Source organism: Panthera uncia (genome assembly GCF_023721935.1).
Source record: "Panthera uncia isolate 11264 chromosome B3 unlocalized genomic scaffold, Puncia_PCG_1.0 HiC_scaffold_1, whole genome shotgun sequence".
Taxonomy (NCBI): domain Eukaryota; kingdom Metazoa; phylum Chordata; class Mammalia; order Carnivora; family Felidae; genus Panthera; species Panthera uncia.
The window spans coordinates 91,350,128-91,376,988 of NW_026057582.1; the positions used below are offsets into that span (position 1 = coordinate 91,350,128).

Below are 26,861 nucleotides of genomic sequence, written 5' to 3' on the forward strand. Positions count from 1 at the left end.
TTCTTTAGTCAGAAAGAATCCTTACCTTGTATATTTCACCCCCCCCCCAATGAATAATTGCTTATAAACAAAACACTGACCATGTATTTTTTTCTAATGTAGAAAATGGCATGCTACCACCTCTCTATACTTTAGCAAGAAGCTTCTTTTTCAGTGCAGCTTACACAAATGTTTTAAAAAAACTTCCTCTGGAAATTTTCAACTTTCTACTGTCTCACATATTTTTAAAAGTGAAAGAGGGCTTATTTACAACAATTAGTGTGAAAGTAATTCTGACTTGAAGCTATAAAATTTTAAATAACAAAGAGGGCAATGAGACCACCACATGGCCTCTCTGGAAGGGACTAAGGTGCTGCAAAAAATGATACGAGATGCCCTGATGGGTGAGAGAGCCAAAGCCCACCCTTGGTCAGTACTGGAGTTGAGGTCAGATTCATCTTTCTAGTTCTTTAATTTCTAAAGGTGATATTTCCAATTCAGGTAGCAGACGAATGCCTTTGTTTTAAAACAAAACCTTTACTGTTGTAAACACCTAAAAAATGAATGCCTTTCTTCTGGGGGGATGGGGACAGTAGAGGAAGAGAGGACACTCGTTCAAATGTTCAAATATGGTCATGTCCAGTAAGGGGTTTATTTCTACCACCAGGTAGTAAAATGAAAACAAAACAAGGTTACTGCTGTCAAGTAAAGGAGGAAGGTGTGCCTGGCTCCTAGGGTCCAAGTTCTGGCACTAATAAAGACCTTTGCAGTGTGTTTGTCTGACCATTTACTTGGTTCTTCTTATGCAAGCCAATCTCATTGCAGTAAGTGAATCACACTCTTCATTTTCCCCTCCTGGTCCCAAAATTAAACTAGGAGCTCTGGAAGTTCAGCCCAAACATGTTTTAAAATTTCTTTTTAAGTGAGGAGTAGTGAGGGTTCCTTATCTGGAAAACAAAGGTAACTTCTGAATATGCCAGCTAATTAGCCATCGCAGGCAAGCTCCTTTCCTTGCTTAAAATAGAATAAGCTGACATAAATTAATTTAGAATTCTAAGTATGAACAACTAGAGGTTATGCATCAGAATTAGGTACAACATTCTGTGGTCACTTCACTTCCAGCACCCAAGCCTGAAGACCCTAACTTAGGAAACCCAGGTTCAAGGCAATTGGGATGACTTTTAATGGGGTAAGGAGTCAGCATATGGTAGCAATTAGGAGTGGAGTTAAAATCCAGATGGCCTGTGTTTAACTCCTAGCTCTCCTATTGGCAAGCTATTTGATGGCACTGTTTTCTCATCTGTAAAATGGGAACAATAATAGAACAACCTGCCTTCCTTGAGCTAATGTAAAGATTAAATGAGCTAATCCTCAGGGAGCAGGAGGCATATTCATACTTCTAAATTATTATAGCAGTTCACCCATAAAAACATTGGCCCTTAGAAAAAGTTTTGTAGATGCCAAGTAGCTGGACAGACATAGAAAAATTCTGAAACAAAGTGAGATAATCAAGAGACACTACAGAGTTTTGGCATTTGAAGAACTCCTTTCTTCACTTATCCAAAGATTAAACCAATAGAACTATAATTATAGGAATCAGACCAAGATCAATGGAGATAAACACATCATTCTTGTTATTAATAAAGTTGCTGGAGACCAGGCTATAGGTCTGTGGGCCAAATGGGCTTGCTAATACTTGATCCCTGTTAGGTTCACCTAGCTGTAGATAAAGGGAGCTCTAAACTACCTGGACCTTCCAAGCACCTCCACCACCAGGATTTGCTTTTGTAAAATTGTTGGAATGAAAGAGCAGGGCTCAATGTACTGTGAACACAGGCAGAGCCCAAAGAGAAGGGGAAGGAAGGAGGCTCTGGGTCATGGGCACCACTCCCTGCCCTCAAACCCAGCAATCACAGAAGTCACTCCTGGGAGAGGGATGTGGGCAAGGTAGTACAAAAAGCTCAAAAGATTATTTTGGTGCTGCCCCTCCAAGTGAAAATGTAAAGAACTGGATGTAGAGAAGAGTGGAGAATAAGCATTCCCATCCCATCATGTAGCCACAATAAAAAGGCCACATCTGTGCCATCCAATCAAGCAGCCCCAAGTCACATATAGCTATCTAAATCTAAATGTTTTTAAAAATCAAAATTAATTAAAATTTAATAAAATTTTAGGGGCACCTGGGTGGCTCAGTTGGTTGGGCGTCCAACTTTGGCTCAGGTCATGATCTCATGGTCCACAAGTTCGAGCCTGGAGCCTGCTTCGGATTCTGTGTCTCCCTCTCTCTCTCTGCCCCTCCCCCACTCAAGCTCTCTCAAACAAACATTTAAAAAAAATTTTTAATTTAAATTAAATAAAATTTTAAATTCAGTTCCTCAGTTGCACTGGTCACATTTTATGCGCTCAGTGTCCACACGGGGCTGTTGGCTGTCACACTGGACAGCACAAATATACAGTCCCGTCACTGCAGAAAGTTCTTTTTTTTTTTTTTAAGTTTATTTATTTTGAGACAGAGAGAGAGGGAGAGAGAGAGGGAGAGAGAGAGGGAGAGAGAGAGGGAGTGGGGGAGGGGAGAGAGAGGGAGAATCCCAAGCAGGCTCTGCATTGTCAGCACAGAGCCTGCTGAGGGGCTGAAACCCACAAACTTCAAGATCATGACTTGAGCTGAAATCAAGACTCAGATGCTTAACCAACGGAGCCACCCAGGCACCTCTCACTGCAGGAAGTTCTACTGGACAGTGCTGGGACACATGGATCACTGACTTCATGGAAATTTGTCTAAATGTGTGATTCATTTTAAACCAACGCTAATGAAACACCTATTGAACTGGTCTTCTTTCACCTGATGTTTGCACTTATACTTGCCTTCCATGCATCATTCCATAGACAGTTTTGCAAAAGCAAAGCAAGCACATGTACCATAACATAGAAAATATAACTAAATGAAGAATAAAGATGAGGGGAAATACAAATTAGAATATCAAGGCCAGAGGGCAAGGTGGAGCACAGATAAGTTACCCAGGAGGTCCTATAGAGTTAGGAGATTTGGGACATATGGTTGATTTCTGCCTTTCTTGGATTCACCCCAAAGAATGTGATAAATGAACACACTAGAATATAGATTAGTGAACAAGTGATTTCAGTCTAATATTTATCCTTGTTAGAGCACATACAGGGGGCTCTTTAAATACACTGTTTTTATGAATACATGAAGTGGGAATATGTCTAGCATTGCCACTGAAATATTCAATTGTAAATAAAATAATAGTTACATGTGTGGCACACTTTAATTTTTTCTAATTCCATTATAATCTAGTGCCATTCCTGGGACAAAGTAATTGCCAAACATTTTTTTGAATGCACACATCTTAGAATTCCACATATGCCAGTGTTTTTAAAAAGTGAAGGTTAATCATCTAGTTGCACCAAAACTTTTTCACTGTAATCATTTTAATTGAACGCAGAACTAAATTAAGTTACATGAAGACTTTTCTTCTTAAGCAAAGAATCCTGAATATATGTGACCTTTTCTTAGAGCACACAGATGTATATTAGTATCCCATTGAGCCAGAACACTCCGAATTTCCAAAGTTTATATCCATTTTCCCCTCTGTCTTCTCTCTTACAAAAGACTGACATTTATTCATTCAGCCATCACTTGCTGTCTGCCCACCATGACCCAACATGGCACTAGGTGTGAGAGACCAGCCAGATCAATGTGCTCTTTGCCTTCAAGAACCCTGTAGTCATCTCAGTTCAGACAGAGAATTAGCACACAGGACTGGAAGGGATCTTTGGGATGATATAGTGGTCTGGCACCTTGATTGACACATGAAGAAACCATAGGCAGAGAAGATATAGTGCTGTCACTGAAGGAATGGAGCAGACTCAGTTCTAACCCAATTCACTTCACTGCCCTTACACTACACAGGTATCCCCAACTTTTTGAAAGTTTTCATTACACCACTTCATGAAAGAACTATTTCAGTACTTGTTTTCACTAACCAAAAGAAATATGAAAAGGATTTTTACCTTTATGAAAAGAAGGAAAAGCAAAAGTAGCATACAAGTTTGTAGTGAACCCTTACAGAAGTAGTGTGCACCTGAGAGCAAGAGAGTCCCCACCAAGCTCCTTCTCCCAGAACTATCCTCAGCATCTCACTGTCTAGCCTCCAAAGCTTTGAACTGTCTGTGAGCATCTGTGCTTTATCTTGACTTATTTTGTGCATCATTAGCAAGATGTGTCCTAAGGTATCAGAAAGGCCTAAGAGAGATTATTTTGGGGGCCTGGGAATACTCAAAAAAGTTCTCCATATGAATTAAGGGTAAGAGTCTTTGATTTATGCTATATTGGCTTATTGAAGGTTTCACAGGACCGCTCTACTTTCAGATAACAAAAGATACCTGTATCTGTCTGCATCTTTCCTACAGGTTAGAACCAGCAGATGCCACTCCCTAGTGTATTGCTGCTAATCTTTAATGAGCTGGAAAATAAGCTGGATAAGCTAATTTGAGTTGTGTCTAATCTAACAACATGGGGCTAGGGGTGCCAACCCCCACTCAGTCAAAAATCCATGAAGTATAACTTTTGACTCCCAAAAAACTTAACTACTAATACCCTACCAACCAGAGCCTTAATGATAACATTAACAGTCAATTAATACTTATTTTGGTAGTTATATGTATTATACACTATATGCTTACCATAAAGTAAGCTAGAGAAAAGAAAATGCTAAGAAAATCATCAGGAGAAAATACATTTGTAGTACTGTATAGTGTGTGTGTGTGTATATATATATATATATATATATATATATATATGGAAAAATATAAATACAGTGTGTATACACACACACACACACACACACACACACACACAGAGAAAAAACCTACCGGTAAGGGCAGGGACAGGGGGTGACCCACGCAGTTCAAACCCATGTTGATCAAGTGTCAATTGTAAACTGTGAGAACCTGGCATATCGTCCTACGTATAAGGAGTCTAGGCCACAGTATGTGGACTTTGAGACCTCTCTTTTGGCTGTGCCAACCCCTTTGTACTTATTTTTGGTTCTCGGCTATTTTCCAAAGAATCGATGTTGTCAGGGACATAAACACTTCTCCATTTAGCGGGTGAGCTCTTTTGTAAATGGTCTGACCACTGAGTAGTCTTCTTAACATAGGCTGTTCCAAAGGATCAGTATACGCAGACAGTGCATTAATGAAAGAAGACTATTTCTGAAAGTGAATCTTTAGGAGTCTCAACTGAGTTATTCTTATTTTTTTAACATTTATTTTTGAGGGGGGGGTGGTGAGAAAGGGAATGGCAGAGAGAGAGAGGGACAGAGGATTCTAAGGGGCTCTGTGCTGACAGCAGACAGCCTGATGCAGGGCTCAAACTCAGGAAAGGCGAGATCATGACCTGCGCTGGAGTTTGATGTTCAACCGACTGAGCCACCCAAGTGCCCCACAACTGAGTTATTCTTGTAAAGAGATCTTGGGGTCACTCCTTTTTCCTATAGGAAAATGCCTCAGATTTAATGAAGGACACAACTTGATACATAAAACTGTACTGAACACAAATTTTCATAACAAATATGTATTTGACATAAAGACTACAATAACTTGAACTTTCAATCTCTCATATGGTTAGTTTTCTTGCCCTTTATTTAATGTGAACTACAGTTCATCACATATATTTTAGTCATTGAAGTGACCCCTTGAATTTTATCAAGGAAATTGTAACATAGGAAGCTTGAGAATATAAATTATAGTACATTTGATAGGCAAAGCAAAATGTCATAAATAGCATTTTATTAGTTCAGACCAATAGAAATTTTTTATTGTGATTATTCAGGAAGAAGCATACATTTTTTTTGTCCTCTGGTTATCTTCTTCAACTATATTGCAAATTAACAGTAATAATCCTATTATTAAGGGATAGTATTCAAAATATGTGAGAAAAAACTGTTCTTAAAGTACTGGAGCATTTTAAAATCTTTTATATGAAATGATAGCTTCATTTAAAATCTTCTGTGTCTGGGGCGCCTGGGTGGCGCAGTCGGTTAAGCGTCCGACTTCAGCCAGGTCACGATCTCGCGGTCCGTGAGTTCGAGCCCCGCGTCAGGCTCTGGGCTGATGGCTCGGAGCCTGGAGCCTGTTTCCGATTCTGTGTCTCCCTCTCTCTCTGCCCCTCCCCCGTTCATGCTCTGTCTCTCTCTGTCCCAAAAATAAATAAAAAACGTTGAAAAAAAAATTTAATAAAAAATAAAAAAATAAAAAAAAAAATAAAATCTTCTGTGTCTATTGATTGAAAATATCACAAAGGAGGGCGTCTGGGTGGCTCAGTTGGTTAAGCATATGACTCTTGATTTCGGCTCAGGTCATGATCTCAGAGTTCCTAGGATCAAGCCCTGTGTTGGGCTCCACGTTGGGCATAGAGCCTGCTTAACATTCCCTCTCTCCCTTACCTTCTCCCTCTGCCACTCCCCTCCTCTCTCTCTCTCTCTCTCAAAAAAAGAAAAAAGATCACAAAGGAAATAGACGAAGAGATAATCACTCAGGCTATCAAAGTAATTAATTAATATGTCTTTTTCAACATTTTATAATTGAGACTTTTTAGTAATACATTCTGGTATTCTTTTCTTAATTATTATTAATTAGTACAGATTTACCAAATTTTCAAATGTAAATACTTCAGTACATATGCTATTTTAACCTGAGATAAATTCTTTAAATTGTACTAAATACTCACAGCAACAAACTGGTTATTTTCTAATTTAACGATGTCTCCCACTTTGACATTCATCCATTTTTCATTCTGCAGTCTAAGAACAAAAACAAAATAAATTTTTTAATTAACAAAGAAGAATCAAGGAAATGTATTCACAATGAAACATCATATAACAGAAGACTTTCCTACAATGCAAAATTCAAAGGACCTTATATAACTAAGTCTTTTACCTGAGTGATGTGGGAACTAAAGCCCAGAGAGGTCAAGTGATTTGCTCAAGGATACCCAGTGAGTTGGGGTATCCCTAGGATTAAACTCAAGATGCCTAACTTGGCTGTGTGCTCCATGGTGTCACCACCCCATGGTGCCAGCTTTGTATACCAGCTATTAACTCTTGCTTGCATTTCCTTGGCCAAAACATCGGCTGGTTGGGCTGGGGGCAGGGGTGAAGAGCGGGTAGCAATAAATTTAGTCATTATCATTCTTCTCAGACTCTACATTAATAAATATAGAAATAAAACATCACTGCCATTGTCTCAGAATTCTATTTAACTGGAGGCAAAACAAAGTGGTCCAAGGCAATAGCTACAATGCAAGTAAGAGGAAAAGAATAAAAATTTTGGAAAGGGCATGAACAACAATGGGGATCAAAGCAGCCTTGTGAGCCTGAATGAGAAAGAACACCTACCCATCATCCATAAGCCTGTGGCTGAAGAACAGGCTTGGTCGCACTTTCATAGCCAGGAGCAATAGCTCAGAATTGAGAACCACCTAGCCAAGAGGCCGCACTGCTTTCTTTTAGGCTTATGTATATAATGGAGCCCCTAGTCTACCCTTCACCACGTTCAAAAGGACTTATGATAAGCTATTGAATCTAGTTGGTTTGGCCCCTTGTGACACATTAGGAAGACAGGCCATCTGGAAACAGAACACCTGTGGCAGTATACCATGATGCTAATCACTCCATCTGAAATTCTCTGAAACAAAAACCAGCTTTATTTTCCAAGTTGAAAGCCTTCTTCACACTTCTTTCCCAGCAATCCCCTTTTAAGAGAGAAGGCTGGGATGAGAAGGGCAGGTTCTCCAACAAGTTAAGGTGGGCAGGTTAATTTTATTGTGCAGTATTTTAAAAAACAACCTAATTTACTTGTTTTATAGGCTGGAAAACAGTTTTAAATATTTATACAACTGTGAAATATGCCTCACACTATCAACCCTGCTGGGTCATTTGGCTTAAACACTCAAAGAATTTTTCTTTAATACGGATCCAAGTACATGTTGTTCTGGAAAGTTTTCAATTGGAGCATTTTCATCTCTAGCCAGAATTCAATCGTTTTTCCAATACCATACTTTTCTGCACTTTATCTACTTCAAGAACAATGGAGAACACACGAAGTCCTTCTAAATCTCATTTTATTTATTTTTACAGGTATGGATTATGTGCTGATTTATTTCTCCTGGATACCACCTCCTTTGGAGCATGAGTGGCATTTCTTAGGGGACAGTATCTCAGATAAAAGCTTATGTGAATGGACTGAGATGAATTGCCCTGAATGGACTACTGAATTGCCCTGAAGTGTCTACTGAAAGTGCATCTGCTTTGAGGGGAAGCTCAGATGATATGAAGTTTCATTTCCAAACTCTTATTCCTCCATCCTATCTACTAAAGCTCTAGGAAGGACTGTACCCTAACTCTTCCACCCAAATAGATAACCAACCAAAGTAAAAAGGGAGCTCTATAGGATATCTTACACATTTCAAAATGCACATTTGATAGTTAAGTATGAACAGATAGATAGCAAAAGCCACTATTTGGGAGAACAAACTAAAACCTGAGTTTTGGGTTTTTTTTTTTTTAATTCTAAATTGCTTTTCTCAAGTTCAGTATCTTATTACATTTAGTTCTTATATTTATAGAAGCATCTTATATTTAGGTATTAAATATTATAGTATCTTACATTTATTTAGTTCTCTCTGTAGAACTAAACCAATTAGAAAGAAATTATTATAAGTGTGGTGGTATCTATGGGAATTACTTGAATTAACTGCGACACTTGGAAAAATACTAGAACAAAATCTCTTTAAGAAAAAAATTTGCAGAGGCACCTGGGTGGCTCAGTTGATTGAGCATCTGACTTTGTCTCAGGCCATGATCTCAGTGTTTGTGAGTTCGAGCCCCACATCAGGCTGTGTGCTGACAGCTCAGAGCCTGGAGCCTGCTTCAGATTCTGTGTCTTCCTCTCTCTCTGTCCCAACCCCACACTTCACTCTGTCTCTGAAAAATGAATAAACATTCAAAAATTTTTTTATTAAGGGGCGCCTGGGTGGCTCAGTTGGTTGAGCGTCCAACTTCAGCTCAGGTCATGGTTTCATAGTTCATGAGTTCGAGGCCCACGTCCAGCTCTGTGCTAATAAACAGCTCAGAACCTGGAGCCTGCTTCAGATTCTGTGTATCTCTCTCTCTCTCTCTCTCTCTCTCTCTCTCTCTCTCTCCACCTCCCCTGCTCATGCTCTGCCTCTGTCTCTCAAAAGTAAATGTTAAAAAAAAATTGTTAAAAAGTTAAAAAACCAATTTGCAGAACCCCAGAGTATGCAAAGAATCACTGATATGATAAACATGAAACTTTATCAAAACCATATGGAGAAAGATAAAGCAGAGCAAAATATCTTTCCTCATGCCAGGTGCTCATGCCTTTCTCCCCTCACACCTACCTGCACCCCTACCTATATTTTAACCTCTACTTTCTCACATACTAAATAGTTCAAAAAGTAGAAAAACACTCAGATTAAGTATTTACTAATATCTTGCTAAGATCTGACTATTCATCTACCAATGTCATCTGACAGGCAAAGAAAGCAGAAAAAACCTGAACACCACATATGAACCCAGGATCCTTTATCTCACCCAAGTCCTCTTTTTCTCTCTTGCCACCTGTGTGCCCTGTGCCCAAAACATATATCTATCAGTCTCTCTGAGATCCTCTTCCCAGAAGTCCCCTTTGTTATTCCAGATATCTTCCAATACCTGCTCTACCTTGACCACCTACCTTTCTCTACTTACCCCAATGGAAAGTTCTCCCCTAAAAAGGAGCATTCCAAATATTTTGCTTCCAAAGTCTATATTTAACAGTATTTGAGACCTTAAAAACTTTCTGGTATGTATATGTGCAAATTCCACAGGACACAGTATCATTCCTGCAGGCCATGGGCTATAGAAAACCTTCACCAGGCAAAAATGCAGGTTGGCACAAAATTTTTCTGAACTTGAAACAAAATATTGTTGGCAAGGTACATAATCATGGGAGAAATTTCCTTGAAAGAAATATCATCCCAAACTAATTAGCAACCTGGCAAGAAACAGCAAGCAGTATCCGATGCTTATTTCATCAATAACCCCAACAACAGACACACAGACCTATGTGTCAGATTTGTGGACAGCACCCTGCCAAGAAGATAGCATAATCCTTACCAAGTGAGCTTATGACAGAAAGTCATCTTATGACTTAAAACAGTTAACAGAAAGTAAGTGAAGAATAAAAGGAAGAAGAAGAAAATGGATTATTTTAGCGAGGAGAAGTAATACTCTACAGATCCAATTAGAGTTTTGTGAGAAAAGGGTATGGGATATTAGTAAACAACAGGCTATGTGTGGTATCTTGGTTAAATCCCGTATTTGAATGTATATGTTGAAAAATCTGGTACGTGTACCATACAATCAAGGAGGGAGGGGTTTAATATTTTTAATATTATTTCCTATTCTATCTTGGCAGATAATTATAACTACAATTAACTAGGATATCAGAGATATGTTTCAGTGAGCACTCAGGGTCTTAGCTATCCAAACTCACTGAAACTTACAGTATCCAAACTTACTGACCAAGTATAAACTGATAAAGACCTGAAAATAAATTTAAATCATCCATATGTTAAATCCCACCATTTTTCTTGTCCTACCTACTACAACCACCACTGATGACACATCAAAGACATACCAACAAGACCAGAGGGGCAGACCGGAAGATTTAATTTAAAGCTCATCTTCAAAATATTTCTAAACTTCTTCTAAGATGTTAGCTTGTATAGTGATTGCATTTCGTCATCATCCTGAAACAATGAAAACAGACACTCCCCTGGCTCTCCATGTGTGGTGCAGCTGTTCTCGGGGTTCGTGTTTGGAGCAAGCTTGCATCACAGCTCTGTGAGGGGGACACAGGATGGCCTCATGGGCTGCAAGGAAGATATCTGGGTCCACAGACTTGGCCATTACCTTTGTCAGGGAAAGCCCTTCTGCTCTCATAAAGGAATTAAAATATATGAATATTCTGAGAGCAAGTTAATTCATTTAATTGCACTGAATCCAGAAATTCCAAGATTTTTAAATAAGCTTCCATTTTCCATATCATTACATAATTATCTCACATTTTGAAATGACATAATCTAATTAATGCATCTTTGAATCAGGCTTTTGTAAAATAGATGCGGTAATGGTAGAGACTTTACCTTAGTAAACTCACAAGCTGATTGCTAAATATAAGCCAAAATTAAAGAAAAAAATTCATAAAATTTCAATTCCAAAGTCACCATAAAACACATGAAGTTAAACTGCCACTGAATGGCAACTAGAATTACTTTGAGGAAGGAATTGTTTTTAAATACACACACTAACTATATACCTATTCTCAGAACATCAGATAATCTGAGCTCTGAGAAAAGATAGTGAGAGATAGCAACTGTATTTAGTAACTATTAATAAACTGTTCTGAATCTTCTTCCTCCTAATGTGACATACAGAGCTGCTAGCTAGGCTATGCTGAGAAACTTCTTGAGAAAATGCAATTCCAAGAGTGAGATAGTACCTACCGTGTTCCCTGTTGTTGAACTATTGGCTCTAGAGGCTAGAAATCAAGCATTTGCTTTGAGCAAAATACCTTAAGCTGACTGCCGAAGCTTAAGGGACATAAGGAGATCTTCAACAGGCTCCTCAATATTCCTGTCATCTTTTCCATACTTTAATATTTCTGATTGCCCATTAGAGCCCGAAAAGAGAATTTCCTCAAAGCTACAGAAGACATGTTGGGGTACCAGAGAGATAAGATAACTAAGAAGGTCAATATAATTGACCTCCCCTAATTAACCAGTCAATCCACATCAATGATTTTGGTTCCTTCTTTAACCTCAAGCCCACATCAGACCTGTAACACACAAAAACATTCTTCTACCCACACAGACCTTGTTTTATTCACCAGTGTATCCCCAGGACCCAGCATAATGCCTAACTCACAGCAGGAACTCAAGAAATATTTGTTGACTGAGATACCTGGGGGGCTAAGTCGGTTCAACTTTTGATTTCAACTCAAGTCATGATCTCACAGTTGGTAAGATTGAGCCCTGCTTGGGGCTCTGCACTGACAGTAAAGACCCTGCTTAGGATTCTCTCTTTGCCCCTCTCTCTGCCCTTCCCCCACTCATGCACACATGCGCATATGCGCACATGCACAATCCAACCAGGACTGGGAACTGAGTCTATCTAACTACAAAGCCCATGTTCCTAATATATCTATATTTATTATTCTTTTTTACTTCATTTTCAATGATTACTACATCTTGCCTATTTAGAAAGAGGATGGACCCTCAAGAGCTGAAGGGATTTAATCAAGAGCAATAGTATATACCACTGTGTATAAAAACAGCTGATCCCAAAATAGCTTGCGGACATGGGCCCCTGACATAATTTTCTCTCTCTTCTCAAGACAAATAAACATTTAAAAAATACAACATTTGCTGAATGATAGCATTTCCCTAAATGTCTAATATATAGCAACCAGTATTTATTTAGTGCTTACTGTATTCCAAGGACTGTGCTGATGCCTTCATATACAAGGTTTCCAAATAAAAATAAATGACACCCAACTAAATTTGAATTTCAGATAAACAAGTAATTTTTTCATATAAGTATACCTCCTACAATATTTGGAACATATGTATACTAAAATATTATCATTGTTTATCTGAACTTCAAATTTAACTGGACATCCTGTATTTTAATGTGTTACATCTGGAAACACTACTTGTGTATCTTCTTCCCTCATTTAATCCTGACAACAACCCTATGAGATAGGTACTATTGCTACTCCCATTTTATAGAATACAAAACTGAGGTTCAGAGAAATAGAGACATTTGCCTTATTTTGTAACATCAAAAATTGTAATGCCCACACACTTCGAAGTAGGCATTTCACTTTAAGCAACTGATCATACAGGTGTTCAAAGATGGATGTACAATGATGTTTACTGCAGTATTATGTTATAAACTATCAATGCCCATCAATAACGATTAGACAGATGTGCCACAGTACATGTATTTAATTATGGCCCATCTACTCAATGGAAGGAATACAATTCAGCCACTGAGAAGATAGGTTGCATGTGTAATATAAAATATCCTCTAAGTTACATTATTAGGTTAAAAATAAGCACGTTCAGGACACTACATATGCATGGTAAGATTCTAACTGGTTCAAAGCAAGGATATACCTACATAACCTCTATTCTTAAATACATGGAAAATTTCTTAAAAGAAATGCAAGAAATCATTCAGTGATTGCCACTAGAGAAAGAAAATGAAGAGGAAAATTGGAATGGAAGGGAGACTTCACTTTATGGTATACTTTTGTGTACAATTTGAATTTTTGGCATTACATAGATTGGTATTTAAAGGTCAATTGGGGAGGAAAAAATTATAAGAAAACTCTTCCAAGGCCACATGTAAGTGGCAGAGCCAGGACTGGAACCTGAGTCTATCTAACTACAAAGCCCATGTTCCTAATATATCTATATTTATTATTCTTTTTTACCTCATTTTCAATGATTACTACATCTTGCCTATTTAGAAAGTGGATGGACCCTAAACAGCAGAAGAGAGTTGATCAAGAGCAATAGTACAGGGGTGCCTGGGTGGCTCAGTCGGTTGAGTGTCCGACTTAGTCTCAGGTCGTGATCTCATGGTTCGTGGGTTCGAGCCCCGCGTCAGGCTCTGTGCTGAGAGCTCTTGGCCTAGAGCCTGCTTCAGATTCTGTGTCTCCCTCTCTCTGCTCCTCCCCTGCTCACACTGCTGTCAGAGCCACAGGAGAGTAAGACATAAAGCTTGGCCCTGATCCTATAACAGACTGGTGAACAGGATCTCATTACATTGAGAAGGAGCCTAATATTTGTATCTTTGGAATCTATTTATTTTGAAAAATGCAGATGTTTCCCTTCTTTTCCTCCCTTCTTATTCACACAGTGCTTATGCTGAGGCAGAGCCACACAGGGAGGTCTGAGATCAGCTGCTGAAGAGGTTTGCATACCAATTTGCCCAGGGGGAAGGGTGGGAGGAAGGAGAGATGATAAAAGATACAGTCCTTCAGCATGGATAAATCACTTCAGTGATTTGCTGAGAAAAAGTAATCAATTTTATAGATGTCCTGCCTAATTTATATAAATCTTTGCAGCTTCTATTGTGCATTATGTGGATGCAGAAACAGACACACAATTTAGCCTTCCTATTCTCAAAAGAAAATAATCAATTCACTAAGTTTCACCTGAACAATCAGCCTACTGAGAGTTGTACAGAAAGTGTATTCTCTTTGATCATTTCCCTAAACTGAAACTTGTCCTGAATCAGCCTCCTAAGATCCTGTCTTCTGTAAATTCTTAGTAGGATTCTATTAACAGATGCCTAAGAGATGATGAGACCACAAGAAAGTCAGAAGAAAACTGTTTCAAGGAAGATGATTACAATCTTCTCTCACATATGAATGCTGAAGGAAATGCCTTAGATTGGCCATGGACAAAACAGAGCTGTTTAGGTCTAGTCTGATTTCTGGGCAGCAGCTTCAGAAGGAGATCTGTGTGCAAGAAGTTTATAGGCAAGTTCTCTTGGCATTGACACCTGGGAGAGAGTGAGGGAGACAGTTGGGCAGAGGGAGGAGTTGGACTATTGATACAGTCACAACAAAGGTTTAGCCAACTACATGGGGAGCTCTGGAGCTTCAGAGCTGGATCAAGGGGGCCAGATTATACCTTGGCATTGTTCACTCAATGGATGAAGTGTGACTTCAGCAAGAAGGGGTGACCTTGAACAAAATAGTTCTCCTCAACCAATGGCAATTCCCAGAGGGGCCTGACAGTTGAGAGTTGTATGTAGGCAGCACTCCTGATAGCTGGGGAAATGTGCTCTGCAGTCTGGAAGGGGGCTATGGGTGGCACAGCAGAGCAACCCCTACAAACTGAGAGCCCACTTCCCAATTTTACTATTGACATGCTCTTGCAATTAGATTACTTTTCCATTCTAATCTATTTTAATTTCTAACAACTCCAATTTCAATTCTGTAAAGTCAATATGAGCAGCTGCCATGAGTCTTTGTGCTCCCTACTCCATCTTATAACTTTTGGAGGAAAAGTCTGTAAAACTTTGGATTGCCCAATTCACTACAATGATTAGTAAATGAAGTTGAAAGATAAATTTTTAGTAGTTTGCTATTAAAAAATACTGTACTGATAACCACTTACTACCCAAATATCTTAGAGTGTCTATAGGAAAAAAAATCACCATTCCTAAAATATTCCTCATATGAAGAACACATTTTGGTGGAAAAACAAAAAAAACAAAAACAAGCTATTACCTTAGTCTGAGTAGATCAACCATTCTCTTCATCTAAGTTGCTGCACCTTATTTTGAGAAATCAGAGAATATGCTCTGACCCAGATCAGTAGTGAATAACAGCAACTCTTTTTGAAAACACCCCAAAAAAAGACAGTTCCCAATGGAGGAGAATGACACCTGAATATCTTGGTTCCAGGATTAAAAGCCTGTATTATGCTTTCCATTGCTATTATTAAAAAAACAAAAACAAAAAACTTTAATTTTTATTTATTTAGAGAGAAAGAGAGCATGCACGTGAGCAAAGGAGGGGCAGGGGGGGTGAAGAGAGAATCCCAAGCAAGCTCTGTGCTGTCAGCACAGAGCCCGATGTGGAACTCAGTCTCACGAACCATGAGATCATGACCTGAGCTGAGATCAAGAGCAGACACTTAACTGACTGAGCCACCCAGGCACCCCTCACGTTGCTATTTTTTTAAGGTTTGTTTATTTTAGAGAGAGTGTGTGTAAACACAGAGAAAAAGTGAGAGAAACCCAAGAAGGCTCTGCACTGTCAGCATGGAGCCTGACAAAGGGCTCAAACTCACTAACACGAGACCGTGACCTGAGCTGAAACCAAGAGTCAGATGTTCAACCAACTAAGCCACTCAGGTGCCCCCCTCATTGCTATTCTTGATCAATTTTCCTATATAGAGAAAGGTTAAGAAATAACCAAATGTCTATTAAGCCAGAAAAGAAATATTAGCTGGTTAACATGCCAAATAATAACACATGACATACCAATGAGGATAAAGCAGTGGTGTCTCTAGTGTGATTTTATTTGCTCTTGTCAGAGAACCTAGTATTTCTGGAAATAGTAATCCTGATTTTGTGGCACAAAGTACTACTATGGATATTAGTGGAAGATCATGAGTTCATTTACTTACTAGAATTATAGTCACAGTAAGTCCTACACACTTTTTAAGAAAGTTTTTAAGTAGTTAGTAATGTTTATCATTTTGAGTTTCTCAGCAATAGGATGGATGTAGGTAAAATTCTTAATTAGATCACCACTCAGTAGCATGTGAAGTATCATCTCCCTTCATTAATGAATTCAAAACTGCCCCATATCTGCAAAATGAATACTCTGAGTCAGGGGCTGAGTGTCAGAGCTACAAGTGGAACTAGATACAAACCATGGTTATAAAGGAATCTACAGACTAGTGGGAAATATAACTCTAGCCCTTAAATAACATTAGTTAAATTATCTTTGCCTTCTGATACCTGGAGCATGTGGATATTGTTTTAGTCAGGAATGAAGAATACCTGTACTCCAGAACAATGATCTCAGTAGTAGACTGTTTGCCACACAGCTGTCATCAAAGCCCAGCAAGAAAACTGACAGACCAGAGAAATTGTCTAATAAAGTATATATCAACTTTCATTCCTCAAGATATTCCCAGATTTGTCCCCTTATATAGTGAGCTCATCAGAAAAATATATGCCTGGACTGTATTATTCTAGTCCCTCTAGACTTGACTTTTCATGACTTAACATCATGCCAACAGATTTCAGTCGGGATTTACTCATGGTCATGAGTAAAATATCTCTACTTTTTGAGGATTCAACCATTATGTCATTCATCTTCCTCTCAAGATTAGGATAAATTTTATTGCTCCCAATTACTAGAATACATCTTTTCATTAGGTCATCAGTTTCGTACCCCAGACCATTAGGAAGAGAGACAAATTCAAGGTAATGTTTCAAATTCATGAATGACAAATCCTAATGAATTGTTTAAACAAACACTTGGGCACATTATAGTAAAGACCCTATCCTTTGAAGATGACATTCTTAAAAGGGAGAATCATGACCTCCTATTTATGAAAGGAACAATGTAACACAGTAGAAAGTCTGTGTCGGGGCGCCTGGGTGGCTCAGTCGGTTAAGCGGCTGACTTCGGCTCAGGTCATGATCTCACGGTCCGTGAGTTCGAGCCCCGCGTCGGGCTCTGTGCTGACAGCTCAGAGCCTGGAGCCTGTTTCAGATTCTGTGTCTCCCTCTCTCTGACCCCCCCCCCCGTTCATGCTCTGTCTCTCTCTGTCTCAAAAATAAATAAAAACGTTAAAAAGAAAAATTAAAAAAAAAAAAAAAGAAAGAAAGTCTGTGTCATTAGAATCAGAAGACATGGAGAACTGATCCCATTCACAATTGCACCAAGAAGCATAAAATACCTAGGAATAAATCTAACCAAAGATGTAAAAGATCTATATGCTTAAAATTATAGAAAGCTTATGAAGGAAATTGAAGAAGATATAAAGAAATGGAAAGACATTCCCTGCTCATGGATTGGAAGAATAAATATTGTCAAAATGTCAATACTACCCAAAGCTATCTACAATTCAATGCAATCCCAATCAAAATTGCACCAGCATTCTTCTCGAAACTAGAACAAGCAATCCTAAAATTCATATGGAACCACAAAAGGCCCCGAATAGCCAAAGTAATTTTGAAGAAGAAGACCAAAGCAGGAGGCATCACAATCCCAGACTTTAGCCTCTACTCCAAAGCTGTCATCATCAAGACAGCATGGTATTGGCACAAAAACAGACACATAGACCATTGGAATAGAATAGAAACCCCAGAATTAGACCCACAAACATATGGCCAACTCATCTTTGACAAAGCAGGAAAGAACACCCAATGGAAAAAAGACAGTCTCTTTAACAAATGGTGCTGGGAGAACTGGACAGCAACATGCAGAAGGTTGAAACTAGACCACTTTCTCACACCATTCACAAAAATAAACTCAAAATGGATAAAGGACCTGAATGTGAGACAGGAAACCAACAAAACCCTAGAGGAGAAAGCAGGAAAAGACCTCTCTGACCTCAGCCGTAGCAATCTCTTACTCGGCACATCCCCAAAGGCAAGAGAATTAAAAGCAAAAGTGAATTACTGGGACCTTATGAAGATAAAAAGCTTCTGCACAGCAAAGGAAACAACCAACAAAACTAAAAGGCAACCAACGGAATGGGAAAAGATATTTGCAAATGACATATCGGACAAAGGGCTAGTATCCAAAATCTATAAAGAGCTCACCAAACTCCACACCCGAAAAACAAATAACCCAGTGAAGAAATGGGCAGAAAACATGAATAGACACTTCTCTAAAGAAGACATCTGGATGGCCAACAGGCACATGAAAAGATGTTCAACGTCACTCCTTATCAGGGAAATACAAATCAAAACCACACTCAGATATCACCTCACGCCAGTCAGAGTGGTCAAAATGAACAAATCAGGAGACTATAGATGCTGGAGAGGATGTGGAGAAACGGGAACCCTCTTGCACTGTTGGTGGCAATGCAAATTGGTGCAGCCGCTCTGGAAAACGGTCTGGAGGTTCCTCAGAAAATTAAAAATAGACCTACCCTATGACCCAGCAATAGCACTGCTAGGAATTTACCCAAGGGATACAGGAGTACTGATCCATAGGGGCACTTGTACCCTAATGTTTATAGCAGCACTCTCAACAATAGCCAAATTATGGAAAGAGCCTAAATGTCCATCAACTGATGAATGGATAAAGAAATTGTGGTTTATATACACAATGGAGTACTACGTGGCAATGAGAAAGAATGAAATATGGCCCTTTGTAGCAACGTGGATGGAACTGGAGAGTGTTATGCTAAGTGAAATAAGCCATACAGAGAAAGACAGATACCATATGGTTTCACTCTTATGTGGATTCTGAGAAACTTAACAGAAACCCATGGGGGAGTGGAAGGAAAAAAAAAAAGAGGTTAGAGTGGGAGAGAGCCAAAGCATAAGAGACTGTTAAAAACTGAGAACAAACTGAGGGTTGATGGGGGGTGGGAGGGAGGGGAGGGTGGGGATGGGTAATGAAGAGGGCACCTTTTGGGATGAGCACGGGGTGTTCTATGGAAACCAATTTGACAATAAATTTCATATATTGAAAAAAAAAAAAGAATCAGAAGACATGGACTTGGGTCCAAGTTCCCCACGCATCAGCCATGTGACTTGGCCAAGAGGTTGACCCAAATTCCAATTCCCCACTATGATCTACATTAATTAGTTCAGCCAACCCTCAGAATGCCTCTTATTCCTAAGACTAAGGTCTTTAAAATAGGATAAACTCATCTGACATTTCAACACCTATCAAGATATCTATGAATGTCATGTAAGACACATTTATGAAAGCATTTTGTAAACTATAAAATTATATATAAAGTACTGTGACTACTTTTTATTATTATGAAGTATCTCCTTATAAGGATGGTACAATCTGATTTTTACTTCAAGTCTTCAAAAGAGCAATCTATATTCAATACGTCCACTTTGTGACTGCCCATGTTTTCTCCAATTAGGATTCTGTCTCCTTCCCTCCAACTCCAGCCTCTCTTCATACTGCTAAATCCAAGGATCAGTTCTCAGCCTTACTTTACTCAGCATTAGCTACACCCTCCAGCTTCAAACACTTTATTTGTTTTAAATCCAGAGCACCACATTTCCTTGATTGTGCTCTTACTTCCTCAGACATTTTTTCTCAAATCTTCACCCAGCCTTTTCCACCCTTATTACATTTTCAATTCTTAAAGCATCCCAGAACTTCTCCCTTTACTATCTAGTGTCTGGACTCTCACCCTAAGTGGCCAGATGACTTTCACATAGATTTTCAGACCTCTCCACTAAGTTTCAACTACCCATTCTATACCTCTTCAGAATGACTAAAATCTCAATAGAATTCTAGTCTCCCAGTCCAGTCAAAAAACAAAATAAAACACTATCACAATAGCATGTTCCTTCCCAGTCTTCCTCATCCTGGAACCTCATCCAAGAACCATGGACTTCTGATTTCTCTCTTCACACACACCCAAAATGGCAGCACTCTTATTGGCTCTACCCTCAAAATACACTTCAACCTTTGTTTTTTTTTTTAATATGAAATTTATTGTCAAATTGGTTTCCAACCTTTGGATATTAGATGATATTAAGAGAGTATCATGGTTAAATATATTTTAGGCCCTATCTTTTCAAGACAAATGCTAAAGTAATTACTGGTAATGTGATGTGACATAACAGGATTTGCTTTTAAAATATCCCAGAAAATAAAAAGTGAGAATGGATACAAAAATGGAAGAAAGTTGGTAACTGCAGCTGATTAATACATAGATAATAATTCATTATACTGTTCTATTTTCATGTGTTTGAAAATCCCTAAGATTTATTTCTATTTTTTATATCCTGCATTGCTACCACCACGTCTGTGGAATCATCTCACCTGGACAACAGTAAGAAACTCTTAATTTGTTATCCTAATTTTGTTCTTGCCCCTTTCTGCAGTCCACTGTCCACACAGCATCCAGGAAAATCTTTTTGTCATTCCATGCTATTCTCCTGCCTAAAACCCTCCAATAGCTTCTCATTACATTGAGTATAAGATTAGAATTCCCCAACATGACCACCAAGAATTGGCTCTTGCAAACCCCTCAGAACTTACCTTTATCGCAAAACTTTAGCCACGGTATGTATCTTAGTATCAAGTTCATTTCACTTTGAAGCTTTTATATTTGTTCCTTTTACCGAAGATTTTGGCATGGCTTTCTCACTCTCAAATCTCATCTACCCAAAAGGTCTTCTCAGGCCACCTTATTTGAAATCACTTCCTCATTTTTAATCTCTATTATATTATCCTTTTTATTTTCTTTGTTACAACCACCTGAAATCATATTATTTGCTTATATTTTATCATTTGTCTTCTCCACTTATAGTAGGCCCCTTAGGGCAGGGATTTTTCTGTCCTGCTCATTTCTGTATCCCCAATATTTAGGACAGTGCTGGCTCCATATATATTTATTGAATGAATACTTGAATGGACTAGCTTTTTACATGGCCATTCATGCTGCATACTTAGCATATGTAGCTCTGGGGCTGAAGTGAGTAATAGTTCCAGATGGCTACACCTGTTGGGGAGGCCCTAAGAAAGTAGCCCTAGCAGAGGTAACTGCAGGATATAGAAAGAGGGCAAGGAAAGGATGAATCATTTCAGGCAAACGATAACAGCTTAGAGAATAATAGCCTTATTCATTTTCCTCAAAATGTTAACTTTCAACTTGTATTTCAGATGGCTATACAGCAAGATGTGCATCCCAAAGGGATGCCAACTTTTTTCACGTCTTTGAATTTCCAATTCCTTATCATTATCTATGTCATGAATGTATGTTGCTGGTTGGAAGAATAAACGGATCTCTGACTTTAACAAATACTGAGCAGCTACTATACATCAGGCAGTGGGCATAAACACTGTGTAGTTCCTGGTCTGAAGAGGCTCACAGCCAATGGGAAGCCTAAAGTGAACTAAGTATTAAAATTCTTGGTTAACTCTAGCCTGTTGGAGGACAAAAGGAATACTCATTGCCTACCTGCCTGACATGGATATTGGAGAGATTTCCAGAAATGATTAACACAGGAGATAACCCCGTTGAATTAAAAAAAAAAAAAAAAAAAAGGAGAAGAGAAAAGCAAAATGCAGATTTAAGAAAGGCAAGTAGTTTTGTGTGATTATAGGCAATGGTAGAGAGGCAAACTGGAAAAAAAAAAACATGATGGCAATAGGTGCTTTCATGGTAAGAAATGGGTAGGAGAGTTACTAAGGAGTTTTTAACAAGAATATCTTTTCAAAGATAACAAATACTTGGAGACTAAAGAACATCCTACTAAAGAATGAATGGGCTAATCAAGAAATTAAAGAGGAAATTAAAAAGTATATCGAAGCCAATGAAAATGACAACACCACAGCCCAAAAACTCTGGGATGCAGCAAAGGCAGTCATAACAGGAAAGTATATAACAACTCAGGCCTTCCTAAAGAAGGAAGAAAGGTCTCAGATACACAACCTAACTTTACACCTTAAAGATCTGGAAAAAGAACAACAAGTAAAACCCAAACCCATCAGAAGACAGGAAATAATGAAGATTAGAGCAGAAATCAATGCTAACGAAACCAAAAAAAAAAAAAAAAAAACAAACAGTGAAACCAGAAGCTAGTTCTTTGAAAGAATTAGCAAAATTGATAAACCACTAGCCAGTTTGATCAAAAACAAAAAGTAAAGGACCCAAATAAATAAAATCAAGAATGAAAGAGGAGAGATCACAACCAACACAGCAGAAATACAAACAATAATAAGAGAATATTATAAGCAATTATATGCCAATAAAATGGGCAATCTGGAAAAAATGGACAAATTCCTAGAAACATATAAACAAACAAAACTGAAACAGGAAGAAATAGAAAATTTGAACACACCCATAACCAGTAAGGAAATTGAATTATTAATCAAAAATCTGCCAAAAAACGAGTCCAGGGCCAGACAGCTTTCCAGGGGAATTCTAACAAACATTTAAGGAAGAGTTACACCTATTCTCTTGAAGCTGTTCCAGAAAACTTGAAATGGAAGGAAAACTTCCAAACTCTTTCTATGAAGCCAGCATTACCTCGATTCCAAAACCAGAGACCCCACTAAAAAGGAGAACTATAGACCAATTTCCCTGATGAACATGGACGCAAAAATCCTCAACAAGGTATTAGCCAACCAGATCCAACAATACATTAAAAAAAATATTCACCACGACCAAGTGAGATTTATACCTAGGATGCAGGGCTGGTTCAATATCCATAAAACAATCAATGTGATTCATCACATCAATAAAAGACAAGAACCACATGATACTTTCAACAGATGCAGAGAAAGCATTTGACAAAATACAGCATCCTTTCTTGATAAAAAAAAAAAAAAAAACCCTCAACAAAGTAGGGATAGATAGAACATACATCAACATCATGAGGCCATATATGAAAGGCCTACAGCTAACATCATCCTCAATGGAGAAAAATTGAGAGCCTTTCCCCTACAGTCAGGAACAAGACAAGGATGTGCGATCTCACAATTACTATTTAACAAAGTATTGGGAATCTTAGCCTCAGCAAGCAGACAACACAAAGAAATAAAATGGATCCAAATCAGCCAGGAGGAAGTCAAACTTTTACTCTTCGCAGAAGACATGATACTCTATATGGAAAACCCAAAAGATTCCACCAAAAAATGGCTAGAACTGATCCGTGAATTCAGCAAAGTCGCAGGATATAAAATCAATGCATAGAAATCGGCTGCATTCCTATACACCAATAATGAAACAGAAAGAGAAATCAAGGAATCGATCCCATTTACAACTGCACCAAAAGCCATAAAATACCTAGGAATAAATCTAACCAAAGAGGTGAAAAATCTATACACTGAAAACTATAGAGAGCTTATGAAAGAAACTGAAGAAGACACACACACAACATGGAAAAATATTCCACGCTCCTGGATAGGAAGAACAAATATTGTAAAATGTCAATACTACCCAAACCAATCTACATATTCAATGCAATCCCTATCAAAATAACACCAGCATTCTTCACAGAGCTAGAGCAAACAATCCTAAAACTTGTATGGAACCAGAAAAGACCCTGAATAGCCAAAGCAATCTTGAAAAAGAAAACCAAAGCAGAAGTCATCACAATCCCGGACTTCAAGCTGTTATTACAAAGCTGTAATCATCAAGACAGTATGGTACTGGCACAAAAATAGACACTCAGATCAATGGAACAGAATGGAGAACCCAGAACAGGACCCACAAACGTATGGCCAACTAATCTTTGACAAAGCAGCAAAGAATATCCAATGGAATAAAGACAGTCTCTCCAGCAAGTGGTGCTGGGAAAACTGGACAGCGACATGCAGAAGAATGAACCTGTACCATTTTCTTACACCATACACAAAAATAAACTCAAAATGGATGAAAGACCTAAATTTAAGACAGGAAGCCATCAAAATCCTCGAGGAGAAAGCAGGCAAAAACCTCTTCGACCGTGGCTTCATCAACTCCTTACTCGACATGTCTCTGAAGGCAAGGGAAACAAAAGCAAACATGAATTATTGGGACCTCATCAAAATAAAAAGCTTCTCCACAGTGAGGAAACAATCAGCAAAACTAAAAGGCAACCGACAGAATGGGAGAAGATATTTGCAAACGACATATCAGATAAAGGGCTAGTATCCAAAATCTATAAAGAACTTATCAAACTCAACACCCAAAAAATAAATCATCCAGTGAAGAAATGGACAAAGACATGAATAGACACCTCTCCAATGAAAACATCCAGATGGCCAACTGACACATGAAAAAATGCTCAACGTCACTCATCATCAGGGAAATACAAATCAACACCACAATGAGATACCACCTCACACCTATCAGAATGGCTAAAATAAACAACTCAGGCAACAACAGATGTTGGCAAGGCTGTGGAGAAAGATCTCTTTCGCACTGCTAGTGGGAATGCAAACTGGTGCAGCCACTCTGCAAAACAGTATGGAGGTTCTTCTAAAAATTAAAAATAGAACTACCCTACAACCCAGCAATTGCACTACTACGTATTTATGCAAGGGATACAGGTGTGCTGTTTCGAAGGGACAAATGCACCCCAAGGTTTACAGCTGCACTATTGACAATAGCCAAAGTATGGAAAAGTCCAAATGTCCATTGATGGACAAGTGGATAAAGAAGACTTGGTGTTTGTGTGTGTTGTGTGTGTTGTGTGTGTGTGTGTGTCTACACACACACACACACAACACACACACACATACATATACATACAATGGAGTATTACTCAGCAATCAAAAAGAATAAAACTTTGCCATTTGCAACTATATGGATGCAACTAGAGTTTATTATGCTAAGTGAAATTAGCCAGTAGAGAAAGACAAATACCATATGACTTCACTCATATGGAGAATTTAAGATACAAAACAAATGAACATAAGCAAAGGGAAGCAAAAATAATATAAAAACAAGGAAGGGGACAAAACATAAGAGACTCTTAAATACAAACTGAGGGTTGCTGGAGGGGCTGTGGTGGTGGGATAGGTTCAATGGGTTAGTGGCATTAGGGGGGACACTTTTGGGGATGAGCACTGGGTGTTGTATGGAAACCAATTTGACAATAAATTATATTTAAAAATAAATAAATATTTAATAAAATAAACTATATTCTCAAACAGAAAACACAAAATAATGCTATATACCAAAAATAGGCAATAAATATAAATAGTAAGTCACTGAAAGGAAAAATACAGTTACTAAATATTAAAAAAATAATCACCTTCCGTAGAAACCAATGAATTTTTAAAACAGCAATATACCTGTTTATTCTTATCCAGTTGGCCTACATTTTCTAAAAAATAATGCTCAAAGTTGCGATGATATTGTGGAAAAAACACTCATTTGTTCAAGTGGAGGATAAATGGGCTCAAACTTCCTTGAAAGTAATTTAACAATATGCATTAAGAATCTTTTTAAAAAGGCAATGTAGTTCCCTAGAAATATAGACTAAAGAAATAGAGATGCATATGAAATTTATGTTCAAAGATGTTTCTCTGAGTTATTAAAACAAGAAAATTAGAAACAAACTAACAACAGGGGAATAATCAATGCATCTATTATTCAGCTATTAAAAATGTTTTTTAAAAAAACTTTAAATGCCATATAGGAGTTGTCATGTCAATAAGAGTAGAATACAAATTGTATATGTTGCATGAGTTTTTGTATATGTGCATATTTGCAAACACCAAACAAATACAACAGTAAGGGATAATACTTTTCTCTAAAAAATAGAAATTTTTACTATTTTAGATTTCTTACATTTTTTAATGTTTATTTTTGAGAGAGAGAGAGGGAGAGGGAGAGAGAGAGAGAGATGGAGTGCAAATCGGGGAAGGGGCAGAGACAGAGTGGAAGACACAGAATCCGAAGTAGGCTCCAGGCTCTGAGCTGTCAGCACACAGCCCAAAGCAGGGCTCAAACTCATGAACCACAAGATCATGACCTGAGCTGAAGTCAGACACTTAACCGACTAAGCCACCCAGTCACCCTAGATTCTTTACATTTTTAATTAATTTTAGTTAAATACTCAGCTTTTCAAAGGAAGTCTCCTCTGACCCCTAGACTAGGCTAAGTACCTGTCTTCAGTACTTCCATGGCAGTCCATAACACCCCCATCATCATACATATCATATTGAAACCATTCACTTACTTATGTCCCTCCTCCACAAATTGTGAATCCATACAACAAGCAATGGCATGTTAATTATCTTTGGTACATTGAAGGTACTCAGTATTTGGGGAACTAAGGCAAACCTATGCATTCTTCTTTGGTTCACAACAGCCATGTGTCTGGCTTTAAGAGTACCAGAATAATAATTCAACTGCCTTCAACAAGATTGTTGAGCCCCATAAGTGTTTCCAATTCAAGCCATTAGGTTTTGAGTGTAAACAGAACTGCAACACTCTTTTCTGCCCCAACCAGACACATGAGCTAGAGCTCCCAAATGAATCCACTATTTCTGGACCCTGAAGGCCTAAGGTAAACTTGGCTTTTGGTGAAGGCCCTTACACATCCACTACC

The 26,861-nt window shown here is 38.3% G+C and overlaps 1 protein-coding gene across 17 annotated transcripts in view; it reads right to left on the reverse strand.

Annotated features, from left to right (window-relative positions):
- The window catches only part of ATP8B4 (ATPase phospholipid transporting 8B4 (putative)), a 259,446-nt gene that overhangs the window by 125,288 nt on the left and 107,297 nt on the right, over window positions 1–26,861 (reverse strand). For all 17 annotated transcript variants that reach the window (XM_049611656.1, XM_049611662.1, XM_049611663.1 and 14 more), the window contains one exon: window positions 6,731–6,803. In XM_049611656.1, the coding sequence (XP_049467613.1) occupies window positions 6,731–6,803 (73 nt within the window). The remainder of the gene's footprint in view (window positions 1–6,730; window positions 6,804–26,861) is intronic.